The sequence below is a fragment of the Penicillium vulpinum genome (assembly GCF_028829585.1).
Source record: "Penicillium vulpinum strain IBT 29486 chromosome Unknown utg000001l_segment0_segment0, whole genome shotgun sequence".
Taxonomy (NCBI): domain Eukaryota; kingdom Fungi; phylum Ascomycota; class Eurotiomycetes; order Eurotiales; family Aspergillaceae; genus Penicillium; species Penicillium vulpinum.
The window spans coordinates 3,542,324-3,556,341 of NW_026643241.1; the positions used below are offsets into that span (position 1 = coordinate 3,542,324).

Genomic DNA, 14,018 nt, shown 5'->3' on the forward strand with positions numbered 1-14,018 from the left:
CGTAGTGCATACCAGGTACACTCTTTAGTTCTTCGAGTTGAGAAGGGTCCCAATCATGTTTATAATTAATCAAAATATTTAGGTTCAATTTCAGTTACTTCCTTGATTATTGCCATGGCTGTTGCCTTGTTCTATCTGGTCCACCTCTTGGTTCGCTTACTGATGCCCCTCACTGTTCCTGGCAGCCCTGGAGGATCAAGACCTTATCTACTACACAAAGCACAATGGCCTTACATAATTATAGGTCGACCCCCGAGGCCCTACTTGAAGCACCAATATGCAGTCACCCTATCCCAGATGCATCCGGGAATCTCGCTGTATACACACAGCGGAATTACTCATTTCGCTCGCACAGCGAGCTTGGACAAATTCGAGTGCGGGAAATGAACACTCGGCGATCCTGGGCTATCACCGACAACCCTCATGCCAATTATGCGGGATGGCTCGGCAACAGCGAGCAACTCATCTGGCTGGAGGCCATGGACAATGGGTCCACCCGCTTTGTTGTTAGGGATGCTCGTCTTCGAAGGGCACAATATGTGGTGGGAACTGTTCCTGGGCCAATCCAGAACCTCAAAGTAGGATTTATTACTTTTAAGGAGGACTCTGACGATGATTTATCTTTTGCAGTTGTTGGCCAGGCCAATACAGATGGGACACTTTTCAATCCTGTTGATAGGATACGTGCCCCTATTCCCAGCCAACCACAAACTGCACTCCCTGGGCGCAGTGCACATCGTCCCAAGAATGTGATTTGGTTCGGAGAACTCGTGCGTCCTTCGCAGGCCCCGGAGGGTCAATATACAATGACACCTATGACGAACTTGATGGAATACTTCAAGCTCGGAGATGTTGAGTTAAGTGGGTCATTAGATGAAGACTCTTTGGACTTTTTCAAAGATACTTATCATATCGCGTTTGTCGCCAAAGACCCTGAGTCCGACCAATCAACACATACAGCCTCATCGTGTTACTTGTGTCCCATGATCGGTTGGGATGGCTCACTTCCAACAGATGAATACTACCATGCTTGGCGATACCGTGGCTTGGGAGGTGCTATCTGCTCCCCCACTGTAAATGAGGGAGGGACCGTGGCCCTCTTGTGCAAGAAGGAGGATGGTTACGCCGGTGATAAAAATCGAATTGTAGTGGTGACAAATTTCCAGACAGGGGAAAGCAAAGAGATATTTGCGTCCGCTGATGGCAGGGGACAATGGAATCTTAGCCCGTCGGCAATTTCATATGCCTCTAACGGATCTCTACTGGTCCAGGTTGATGAAGAAGGACGTCAAGTACTCTACCATCTCAACCTGGAAGTTTGGCCAAACGAACCGTCTCCAGCCGACTTGAAGTTATTTGACAATCTTATTCCGTTTGGTTCTGTCACAGGCTTCACACTCCTGCCTGGGAAATCAAAACGGGTTCTAGTGTCTTGCGACAGCTTTATTAGCAGTAACCAATTGGTCATTAAAGATATACCGACCCAAAGTTCTCGCAGTTTGCCCATACAAAATTCCAGTGGAAAGGACTTTGGTCTTTCAAGAAGCCAAGTTGACCAGATACGGCTTCCGGGTGACGAACAGCGTGAGATCCACGCATGGGTTATCAAGCCATCATACTTCAATCCAAAGCAGAAGTACCCCCTGCTCTATATTATCCATGATGGTCCGCAACAAAGCTGGAGAGAAGGCTGGGACCTGCGTTGCCATCTCGCACTTCTTGCCGAGCACGGCTACATCGTCGTGGCGCCAAATCCCACCGGAAGTACGGGCTACGGACATGACTTTACCGATGCCATACAAGGCTCGTGGGCTGGAAAGCCGTATTCGGACCTAGAAAAAGGCTTTGATTATATCTGCTGGTCCCTCGACTACGTCGACACCGAGCGTGCGGTGGCGCTCGGTCTCGGTTACGGAGGCTACATGGTCAACTGGATGCAAGGTCACGAGCCGCAGGTTTAAAGCATTGATCTCAGATAATGGCACCTTTAACCTGCTCTCTCATTTAGCTAGCGACACACATCATTTGATTTTTCATGGACTGGATGGACCACCTTGGCTGAATCCAGAGGCGTGGAGAAAATGGGACCCTGCACAGCACACTGGGAACTGGAAGACACCACAGTTAATCATCCACGGAGAGCAAAATCGTCAGCATCCTGTCTCTGATGCATTGGCTACATTTAACGCCCTAAATCTGCAGTCAGTTGAGAGTGCTCTGCTCATATTTCCGGATGAAGGCCACCAGATCCGGAACCCCGAGAACTTGCTCTTATGGTACCGCACTGTGCTTGACTGGTTGAAGAAGCATACAAGACAAGATGTATGAAATATCACAAGAGATAAAGCAAGTTATATGAGGTCATCAACCTGCGTAAGCATCGTTTTTTTATCAGCTAGTGTCATGGTTTGTTTTTTTTTTCCATTATGATTTTGTCTGTCAGTCCCCAACTATAAGACGGCGTTCTTATCTGCAATAAAATCTTGGATATGAGTTATTCTGCACATAGGTAGAGAAAAAATCTAGGCAATTAAATATCAGACAAGAAGCAAAAAACTACTAAAAAGACATGGCGATGCCGTATAAGCGGTTGACTAAATGTATTATTCCTATTTTCTACCCATGGATATGTACTTGATAAAATGTGATATAACCCTTATTCAATCCGTACAATGAATCATATTAAAGGGTATGCTATGGCTGATTGCCTGGGGTTTGGTTCGGAAGCTGCGCCGATGTCTATTCTCTACAACATACGTTGGGGTAAGTCTATCTCTGGGATCCATATATATAGTATGAAAGGTGATTGTTATGATACGGGAGGTTTATGAAAGAATAACTCAAGAAGGCCCTGAGGTTTCCTCAGTATCCCCAGGTAAATACCCACCTTGACTAGGTCAAAACTGAGTGAAATTACTAGATATGCATTCTAATACTAGTAAAGAGGTGGGTAGTCGAAAAGCACCTGGGCACGGGCGTCGTCATAGTATGTACAGAAAGAGCTGGCACTCACCGCCTACCACTTAGGGTTGACTGAATAGCTCCAGACTTGAGTGGCGCGGACTTCGTAACTCAAACGCGCTTCTCACCCCATCTACCACTTTCTCACCCCAGAAATCCAGTGGCGCCTCGACGGTCGCATTTGTTACACCATCACTTCCTCTCAATTCTGACTGTCCTCGAGCGACCCCGCACCCAGCATGGCCCAGGTCAAGCAGGACCCGGATCGCCCGTACTTCAAGGAAGATCCTGACAGCAAGGACATCGTCCTTAGGGACATAGACGAAGAAGACCTTTACGAAGATGCCGGAGATCTAGATTTTACACAAGCAGGTCAGAACGTGTGGCTCTCCCGACTGCCTCGATCGCTGTGGGAGCACTGGGCCCACCTGGACGATGATGAAGAGATCGAGCTTGGTACTATGAGAGTGGAGGGGACACCGAACGACATCAAGAGGGTAAGTGGGAAGATATGTGTATAGCAAGTTCCTAGCAGATTCTGACGCCTATCCGTTTCTCAGGTCAGTTTGCGCCTACATGATCGCCCAGATAATCGGGAAATTCCCAAGGACTACACACTCCAGCGTCAAACCGTCGACCCATCAGGTACTGGATCACACCTCACCCACAATACGTACGTTTTCACCGAGAAGGATATTCCCGGTGTCGAGAACCGCATGGCTACATTTGGCGAAATGCGCTCGGTTCTGTACGAAGCCCAGAAACGTGAAGCGAAGCGGCGGGAACAGGGCAAGAGATGGGAGCCCTATGTGCGAAAGACGATACCAAGTATGTCATATTGCAGAGATGGTAAGTTTTATTTGCTCACAATTCTTAGAACATACCGCCCTCGCCGGCGCGGTCAGTGAAGAGTTCAATTGTCTTCCAGTGGAGAATGAGGAATTCCGACGGATTTCTGAGAAGCGAGCGCTGGAAGCTCTGAAACCTCGAAAGGAAACCGTCTTCATTGATAAAATCCCCGGGAAGATCATCCAGGCGCGCCATGCTCTTCCCACCGAAAGGGGACAGTTTGTGGTATGTCTTTTGCACTTAAGTTTCTTTTTTTGAGGCAAGAATACTCAATTCGTCTGCAGCAAGCCACACGAACTTCCAAAGGAAAATCCCAAGAGAACAAGTCTACCCGTATGCCGCAGAACGAGCTTCTGGACCTTATCTTCCAGTGCTTCCGCGAATTCAAATACTGGCCCTTTAAGACACTCAAAGCCCGGCTGGCACAGCCAGAGGCCTATCTCAAGCAGACTTTGGAGATGGTTGCACACCTTGTCAAGGCTGGTGACTTCGCTATGACTTGGGAACTGAAGCCTGAGGCAACTCACAGCCAGTATTCGAATGCGATGGAAAATGCAAAGGCAGAGTTGCCACCAGGAGCCGACGATCCTTTCGAGTCAGAGGAAGATCCGGCTTCTGGAATGGCTACGGATCAGGACGACGTCCATTTTGAGAACGTTTAAACACATACAGACAACAGACAATTAACGGCTTCGATATGTTGCATAAGCAGGGCCCTGGCGTTAAGGCTTTCAAGGAGATGCCGGAAGTCCCGGTTTAATTCGGAAAATAGCAATAGAATGGAATGAACAAATGAATTACATACAATGTTGGCCTTCGTCCTATACAATAGTCCCAACTTTCATGCACAAGGCTGACACATTAGTGGTTGAAGTGTTGGGGAGGTGAATGGGTGCTTAGCGGTACATGGTAGAAAGGAACTCTCACTGACTGACATGGGCTGGTGGTATACGCGGGCATATCTACGAGTTATTACAAGATGTTAGAGCGGATCAAGCTTGTTGGCTAGAATTGCTATACAAAAAGGGTGGTTATCCCTTGATACTTAGCCTCGATAATAGAGTAAGAATTTCTATCTGCTACTACACTTGATATCGATTAGTGATTTCAGGTGGCCTTCAATTGGTATATTCGAACCTCATATCTCTCTAAGTTTAGTAGTGACCGACCACCTTGTGAGCATTTCCTTGGCCTAGTCGGAAGCTGCGTCCATCAAAATTGCAGACATTTCATGATGTTTCAGCGCGTCGAACCGACAATTAATGGGCCTGGAATTGTCAGCCTAGGAGCGCCTTTTATCGAATGGCTTTGATGTAAGGTTCAGATTGCCTGGTGAGAGTCGAACTATAGCAGTAGCGTATCCACTGGGGATGATTTTGAGCAAGGATTTAGTTTCCACATTGTTTCGTCATCGCTGGTGTAGGCGGCGGGTGTATATCAACAAGCTTCTGAATACATAGACACTAGTTATGTCTTCTTAATCGTGAAGTGCTTTTTATGCACTTGTGCGCGAGGTTCACGGGTTTCGTTGGTGTGTTTATTCGGAATGGATATGGTCTCTAGTGGCGCTAAAATGAAGTGCTAATACTGAAGTAAGTTTTTCTTTGGCTTCAGGTAACTGCTCAGGCCTCCAAGAGGCGTTTTTCTGTCTCAGTATACTTAGTACATACTGTTTAGCCTGATAGTTGGTGACGTCCTCGTCATCCGAGCACGGACCTCTTCGCCACTCGTATGGCGCGCCTAAGGCACAAAGAGTATGCAAACTTTACAAACTAAAACTCTCGGGATCCAGCGCTGAATGGGCGCGGCTTGCTTCATCCGCATCACCAGCTCAGATCTTATTCTGAAATATCCCCCAGCTTTCGATCTCAATCTGAGAAACCCTCAGATATTTTTTATCTGCCGCTGACTTGCCCTCTTAGCTTCAGATAGTCATCATGAGCGAAAATGACGATCTCCTGGCCAAGATCGGCCAGCTTGCAGGTGGGTTCAATACCAGCTTACCGTCAACACAAAGCTAACCCGAGAAGGCCAAATAAACCGCCACAAGACGCAAGAGGCCCAGCCAGCTAACCACCAGTCTCAATATGTGTCTCGTCATGCCCCTTCTCATCCAGGATGGACCCCATACTACAGGGGACGCGGCCGAGGACGTCGGGGAGCAGCTGTTCCCCACCGGCATCGCACGCTTGTTTTAAACACTGCAGGTGCTGGCTCAAATCCCAGTGCAAGCTCCTCCCCCGCACCGATAAGTGGCAACGGCAGCGCAGTGGTTCCAACACCATCTTCGACTGGCAGTGGTTGGGTTGTGAAGCACGATCGCCACATGCAGCTGATCAACCCTGCTGTATACGATCGGAAAGCACAGGATAGGACCAAGGATATGGAACGAACCCGCAAGCTTAAAGAACAGAAAAAAACTGAGTACGAGAAAGCGAAAGTGCTTCGATATGCCCAGGGTCCAGGTGCTAATGCAATGGTTTCCACCACTGCAAACCCTGCAGCTGGCCATCAAATTCTTGTCAATGGTGTCGCCTTCAGGGTTGCAAATGGCGGAAGCAAACTGATTCGTATTTCAAGTGCGTATTCTCTTCGCTCTTCGCCTCGAATTTGCTTACCCTTCATAGATGACCCCAGTACTGCCAACAATACCCCCAAACGCGTCACAGTGGCCGATGTGTCCTTTGTGCGAAGCAAAAACGGAAACCTACACCGTCTAGGTGCTGTAGCTATGAAGAAGTGAGTTTTGATTTTGGCAATGGCTACCATATACTGACCTTTTCATAGGGGCCACACTGTTAAGAAACGCGATGAGCTTTGCAAGAGATTTACAACAACCGGTATTTTGTTTTCCGACGGGCCATACTGCTATCAGCATTTCCAAAAGCTAATATTTTTGTTTTTCCAGGCACATGCTACAAAGGCCCGACCTGCCAATTTGTCCATGACCCCAGTAAGGTCGCTATGTGCAAGGACTTCCTTCAAACAGGCCAATGTGCCGCAGGTAGTAGCTGTGATCTATCCCATGAGCCCTCGCCCCACCGCTCCCCCACCTGTATGCATTTCCTTAGAGGACGCTGCGCCAATCCGGAATGTCGTTATGCCCACATTCGCGTGACACCCGGTGCCCCCGTCTGCCGTGCCTTTGCAACACTAGGATACTGCGAGAAGGGCGACGCATGCGAAGATAAGCATGTCCATGAATGCCCAGACTATGCCAACACTGGTGCCTGCCACAAGAAGCGCTGCCAGCTGCCACACGTCGACCGCGCGGGCCAGATCCGCAAGGCTGCTGCGGCTGCTGCTAGTAAAGCTGATTTGGGTGAGGATGACTCTGACCCGTCTAGCGAGGAAGAGAATTACGATGCTATTGATTCGGATGACGTTGACTCGGATGCGTTCGACGATTCCCCCGAAGAACTGATCGAAGGTGTGGATAGCGGCGAGTTGTCGCAGCAGCAAGACTTTATCCGCTTCTAAATCCTAAATCCTGCCATTTGTAGTTGATTGGATAGTGCGCTTTCATTCTTGCCTTTCGTTTGCTTTGCCCATACCCCAAAAACATGTCGATAGTATGCAGCTGAAAGGAAATTGAAAAAAAAAAAAGAAACTGAATAGCTTAGTCGAGGTCTCTTCCTGTACGTGTATTAGTTCTTTAGACTCTATATTTTTTGATCATAGTTGGACCTGTCGACAAGGGGGTATACTCTGCAACCCACACACGACGAGCCATGTGACCGTGATGGAAACAACTGCAGGGTCCATGTCCTGCTGACTGGCGACATGAAATAGGAAGCTGTGTGACCGTCGAGGAATGGATAAGCCTCACTATTGCATGATATTTGATAACTAAATAGACCTGTGTGGTAGGCAGCGCAATATTGAAATCCACACCCTAGGATATCCTTCCGACACCTGCAAGGATGGCCCCCAGCCTGTGGAACTTGCTGAAGTCACAAAAGCAATATTGAAAGCAGGCTGAGCGAGACATTACCAGAGTCTAGAATGCCTTTGTGTGCTTGTTGGTTGTAGTGTATACGTAGCATTTTCTGTGCGGTTAGCATATCAGTGCCCTAGAATTTTCAAGTGAAGACGTGGAGGGATATATCAAATAGCACCTAGTGACATAGAAAGCATGGATACAAATTTAGGCTTCAGATATTGATCTGGGAGTAGGTATAGTTATAGATAATAGTCAGAGTTCAAATCTAAAACATTTACAAATATGTAGTAACATCGTGATCAACGCCACGGTTTGTATTGAGCAAGTTGAACAGAAAAATGCCAAGTACTTGTCCAAATCGGCGACAAGTCTAGGTCTACCCAGAATGGATAGTAAATCACTACTCCGTACATATGAACCAAGTGATCTATTGTTGGTGATATCTAGTTGTTGGATAGTTGGTCACAATCCTATGCTCTGTGTATCACCAACACTTGAAAGCGTCGGCGGCTAAGTCAAGCCACACATATCGACCCTTGCCTATCAATACTATCTAGTGTTGGTTTTGGCCCTTGAGCTTGATTGAATCATGAGACTAATCATCGTACTACGTCCAAATCCTCTGTTGGGTTGGGCTTTAGTGCAGGACAAAAGGTCTATTCAGACCAAGACCAGAACGTCATCGGACAAAAGAATATGAATCAATCGGATGAGAATAGTAGCAGAGAAAGACATTCTATCGGACGAGAACAGAATTAGAGAGAGATAGTGACTCAGTTTACCCGAAATACTGAATAATAGCTTCTTTGTCCCACAATTCCGATCATCGTAGGTCTTTGGCCCACCCGTTGCAAACCCATTTCGACGACGTGCTGCCTGGCCACAACCGCAGCAAGCGATAGAAACTCTCAAATCCTCTCATCCTACTTTCGCCCTGCCAGAAAATGAGTCATTAGATCGGTGAACGATGCTCCTCGGCACAGAGATCAAGTGTCCTTCTACCGACGGGTCTAGGAAAGACGGATTCCCCGATAGGCAGGCCACAGACATGAAAAACGTCAACAAGTTCCTCATTCGGCATGTGGAGCATAACAGAAGCCCAGTAAGGAGTATTTAGGGATCCGGTTGCATCCAATCCTAGGCATTGGTTTGCCCCCATATGATGTGCCCAATGTACCCGGTGCACGGCATATCAGGCAGGTACCGTTCAAAGTGAGGCTTTGAGATCATATCCGGCTTAGCTTGTGCCGGGGATATGTTTTCGAGACTTTGGGCACATACAGTGTACGGTGTATTGAAGTTGTATGGAGCCGTGGAAGAAGTGGACCATTTGCTACATAAGTAATAGAATGGGAGTGCCCAGGTGGAGCTGTGGACCTGCCATGACCTTCTAGCTCGTTCAAAGAAGGTCGATCACCAGTTTCATTCTGAGTCATATGGCAAAACAGTGGTTTCACCTTCACCGCATGAAGTGCGTAAGTGTAAGTCTTGCATGAGGAAAGGCATGAGGTGCTGGATACTCGGTCTGTACATAACGTAACTACCATGATACGGGTCCCAGCTTCTCAGATGACTGTACTGTATGATGTAGACGCGTTATTGCCGAGCAGAAACAAAAATCCCATCGGGTACCTTGCACTGAAAAGAGTTGCCTGTCTATGACTAATATAGTAGTGAACGGGGTGGCCGATGGTAGACTGGGTCTCCATTGGACGGACTCGGCTTTTTCACCGCCAGATCTTATCCGGGCCAAGTTTCCCACCCGCCGAGCTGCCGCTCAGGTGACAGACCTATCATTATCACAGGCTCTCTCTGTACTATGTATAGACTGCGAACAGACTCAGGGGCTGCCGCCGAGGGAGGTTTGTGCTCCGGGGAGTTGTCGAGAGGAACTGACAGGAACAGGAACCGGGTCTGCGCTTTGGGCGGCAAGGCTCAACATAGGGCTTATTGAATTTTGGGGGAAGTAGGAGGGAAAACAAAGAGTAACCGCAGCTGAGTGACAGCCCAAATTTAATCCTGGTATATTAGGGCAATAATGGTGGTAGATTAGGGGGGTGTTCACCCCGCAGCACATAGACAAGCCGGAAGGCATCCGTCAAATACGATGGCATCATGCCCCTGCACTCCGCATAGTCGATCACGAATTAAATGTGGTCTGTGAGCTTGTAAGAATTGGAAAGATGGCTGCTTCAGCCATATGGAAGCTGCAGAGAGAGCTGCAAGTAGATCACGGCTAGGTTGAACATGATCAGGCGTCTAGGATTTTCAACCCAAGCTCTCGCTCTAGCCAAAGTCTTAATCTTCAGGGTATTTCCGTAGACGGATTTTGATTTTGGAGGGGTGCAGTCGTCATCTGGATGGGACGAGTGATCAGTGCATGACATCCGTGCCTTTTTTGTTTTTGTTTTTTTCCCCCGTTTTTTCCCATTTCTTTTTTCCTTTTCTCATCCGTGGCCCAACAGTGGATCGACGGGCCGAGCCCGTCCCAAAGATTCATTCTATACCGAAGCATCAAAGATCGTAATGGGGGAAAAGAAAATAATCCTAAGATAAGTACTAAAAGAGCAAAAAAGCAAAACATCAAACCGCCGTGGATCGCAGCCCAAAGGGATCGTCGCACTGACTCGGGAATGATTGGCTGTTAGCGGCGGATACAAATGAGGATGACATCTAAACTGGACATCTGACCATTCATGAGTGATGAGTTTAGTACCGAAAAGGTACTGAAAGATACTTAAAAATACTTATTACAAGTAGACGTGCAGGACAAGTCCCAAGTAGCAATTAGTATTCTACCTAAGCGCCGTGAATAAGGTATAGCACAGACCATATACTCCCCGCGACAGGGATTGTCTCAAGCCGGCGGAACGAGGATCGATCGATAGGCTATCGTTTATCGATAAATCCAGCGTCTGATTTCCCCCCCACTTAATGTTGGAAGATTTTTTCGGTGATGGCTTCGGGTTTACGGAGGACAAAGTACAGAGAAAAAGAAGAGAAAAAGGGAAATCCTCTATACAATATTAGTGTACATACTTCGTACTGATGTTGTATACATATGTAGCCGGTAATTACTCCATACCTGTAAACGAGTAACTGCCACTATTACCATCGAGACTGGATCATAAAAATCAGACTAAAACGGAAAAAAGTCCTATAAAAAATAAAATATCAAAGAAAATCCAAATAGAGAAAATTAAAGCTGAATAACCAAAATACTAACCAAAATACTAACCAAAATAATCAAACATCAACAGATGCAGGTCTGCCCAAGCAAAACAATGCAGCCAATAACGGAGATGTTGCTCCGGGGGCCATAATTCTACTCCCGCGCGCAGACCGCTGGATGAGTACTGGGTACTTGATCGACAGCCTATTCTCCATCACCCGCATGGGTACTCGGTACCTGTGGGTACAATGTCAACCGCACGAGCACTGCATCTGCTCATACATAGCCTGCTTCCCCCCCGGAACTAAATCACAGCATATTTCTCCCCTCTGCACAATTACACCGTTATCTTCATCTTCGATTTCTATATCTCTACCTACTATTTTCCCTCTTTGGTGATTTAATTCTACGCCTATTTCTGAATAAATCATCATCTTCCCCCACCCTCTCCCCACACACACACACACACACACACACACACACACCGCCTCTTCATTATGGCACAATATTTCCAGTCTGAATTCTACCAACAATCACCATCGTTAGACGTGACACCAGAAGACGACGAGATGAGTGTGTTGGATGACAGAATCTTGGACCCAGGTTCTGAAGACCTTTCCAACAACCGCCGTGCCTCCTATGACGCCCCATCCGCCTACTCACATCGGGATTCCGTCTGGTCCAGCTACTCAAATACTAGCGGCCAGTCACAGTCAAATTCGCATTCACAGCTCGGGCATGCCATGATGAGCTCGGCGGGTTCCTCGTACATGCCAATCGACGGCCCGCAATTACCTTCCTACCCACAGGCATCGTGGTCCATGTCGCGGTCAGATTCAGACTCAGGCTCAGGCTCATGTACTCCGACCATGCACTATGATCACTATGCTACCAATGGAGACCAGAGCGCTAACGCTCCTTTTTCCGGTGGTGCGGTTGGACCCGTCAACACTATGCCATTAAACCCCGTCTCGTACGGTGGGAGTATGGCATTTCCCACTCCTGGCAGTGTCGCCATGTCACCGCAATCAAGCCAGGGCTGGATGCCGGCACCCATGGATCCGGCCGAGGCAGAGATGCACTCGAGAAGGAGCCCGAGGTACCCTGCTGCTTTCCCGCAGCGTCGGGGAGAAGGAGTTCGGAAGAGGAATTCCCGCATTCCAATCTCCGCTGAACTGACCTTGGACAATATCGATGACGCGATCAGGGAGAGCACCGACGAGGAGAAGAAGAAGGAGTTCAAGGCTATCAAACGACTGCTGCGAAATCGATGTGCAGCGTAAGTTGAGATCTATGCGATGAGTTGGGATCAGATGCTAACCTTATTGCAACAGGCTTCAATCTCGTCAACGCAAGAAAAAGGAAGCTGAAGAAAAAGGAGAGAAGATTAAGGAACTTGAAATCCGGATCAGCGAACTGGAAGCAATGATCAAGCAACTGAAAGCAATGATCAAGCAGCCAGAAGCAATAATCGAGCAACTGAAAGGAATGATCGAGCAACTGAAAGAGGAGTTGCAGAACATGCAGAGGGCAATGGACAACTTGAAGTACGAGATTCACCAGTTGAACCTCTACAATGCGCAGTTGACAGAGCACATCCAACGCCAGGACATGGAGAAAGATGAAATTATCCTCAGGAACACGCGCGAGACAGCCAATCTGTTGAAGAGGAATGCCATACTGGAGGAGACAAACAAGAGACAGGAGGAGATAATTAACCAGCTGAAGCGCGGCGTAAATCCCGCTCAAGAAAGCCAGTCTGGTGAATTCACCAGCTTCGAGAACCCCACCATGGAAAGCCAATCGTGGGACGACTTGATGGTTACTGGACCTCCTGTGCAACCAGAGTGTGTCCAAACCCCCCGTTCTCAGGTTGGCCAGCAGGTCAAGGCCCCGGAGAAATCCACCAACGGGTCAGACCTGCCGATCAACTGGAATGCCTTCTGCATGTTCCTGCTTCTCGGTGCCTTCTGCGCCTCAAACAGTACCTCCCTACCGGGCCACTCCCTAACCCAACTCTCCGAAGAGTATCGGGCCGAGTCAGCCAACGTACTGAAAGCAATGCTAGGCTCATCACCGGGCCACGAGGTGACCCACTCCCACTCCATCAACCATGTGACAACAACCGGGCCTACACCGGTGACAATCACCGGCATGGAGATGGCACAGATGGGATCTGCGCAACCCATCCCCTCAAATCTAGACCAGCTGCACAACACGTTCGCGATGCCGACAGAGGAGCAGGAGCGCGAGCAGGTGTTCACAATGAACGCGAACCAGTACAACTCCCTGACGACGTTCGAGGATGATAGTGTAGACTTCAAGCCACAGCAGCCATCTACTCTGCAGCAGGCGTTTGCTGCGATGCGTGACACCGTCGCACAGCAGAGTCGTATGCACTCCGCTTTGTCTTCGGATGTGCACTCTAGATCATTGATGTGGGACCGTGTGCCTGAGAAGGTTGTCCGGGATTTCCGCCGTATGATGAAGGGTCAGGATCACGATACTCCCGTGAAGGTGGAGGGTATTTTCTATTCTTGAGAGTTTTCTCTCGAGATTAGTCTTGCGATACGACCGTATTTTTTCTTCTTCTTCTTCTTTTCTTTTACCTTTCTTGCATTTCTTGCGATGTCCTTCGGGATTGTTGCTTGATCTAGCCCCCTTTTTTTTATCTCCTTCTTCTTCAAAAATACGGGCTAGCAATGGCCCTCGAAATTCTAGCGTGCAACGATAGATCACGCAACAGTTTTTATTCTTCTCTTATTTATGTATCTTTTTTTTTTTGACATAATTTTCGATGTTTTGATTTTTTTTTCAGTTCGGTCCCAGGGTCAGGTTCACTCGGGCACAGGACTCTGTTTAGTGATGTGATGATTTTAGCGATTGGCTTGTTCTGTTTCTTGTTTTGACTGATGGAAGGGGAACTATATTATACGAACGACATGGTGGAAAACTGAATTATGTGTTTATGTGTACAGACTTGGGATGCTCTCTGCAAACTGGGGTGAGATCTTGGACATGGGGTACGAGAAACGAAACGTGTTATGAAGAAACCTTGCATGTGTGGATTGCATTCAACTGTGCCTATTATGA

At 47.9% G+C, this 14,018-nt stretch overlaps 4 protein-coding genes across 4 annotated transcripts; all 4 read left to right on the top strand.

The window, feature by feature from the left end:
* Window positions 1-224: 224 nt before the first annotated feature.
* N7479_001283 (acylamino-acid-releasing enzyme) lies at window positions 225-1,961 on the top strand (the record flags this gene model as incomplete). The annotated part of the gene is made up of 1 exon (XM_057248980.1): window positions 225-1,961. The coding sequence occupies one exon, from the start codon at window positions 225-227 to the stop codon at window positions 1,959-1,961; it is 1,737 nt and encodes a 578-aa protein (XP_057113412.1).
* A 1,239-nt stretch (window positions 1,962-3,200) lies between these two features.
* Window positions 3,201-4,472, top strand: N7479_001284 (transcription factor IIF subunit TFG2; the record flags this gene model as incomplete). Its single annotated transcript, XM_057248981.1, has 4 exons — window positions 3,201-3,458; window positions 3,522-3,789; window positions 3,839-4,035; window positions 4,095-4,472. The coding sequence occupies 4 exons, from the start codon at window positions 3,201-3,203 to the stop codon at window positions 4,470-4,472; spliced, it is 1,101 nt and encodes a 366-aa protein (XP_057113413.1).
* Window positions 4,473-5,747: 1,275 nt separating this feature from the next.
* On the top strand, window positions 5,748-7,290 carry N7479_001285 (CCCH zinc finger protein; the record flags this gene model as incomplete). Its single annotated transcript, XM_057248982.1, has 5 exons — window positions 5,748-5,793; window positions 5,841-6,389; window positions 6,438-6,549; window positions 6,598-6,650; window positions 6,719-7,290. The coding sequence occupies 5 exons, from the start codon at window positions 5,748-5,750 to the stop codon at window positions 7,288-7,290; spliced, it is 1,332 nt and encodes a 443-aa protein (XP_057113414.1).
* A 4,132-nt stretch (window positions 7,291-11,422) lies between these two features.
* On the top strand, window positions 11,423-13,466 carry N7479_001286 (putative bZIP transcription factor; the record flags this gene model as incomplete). The annotated part of the gene is made up of 2 exons (XM_057248983.1): window positions 11,423-12,204; window positions 12,260-13,466. The coding sequence occupies 2 exons, from the start codon at window positions 11,423-11,425 to the stop codon at window positions 13,464-13,466; spliced, it is 1,989 nt and encodes a 662-aa protein (XP_057113415.1).
* Window positions 13,467-14,018: the final 552 nt, after the last annotated feature.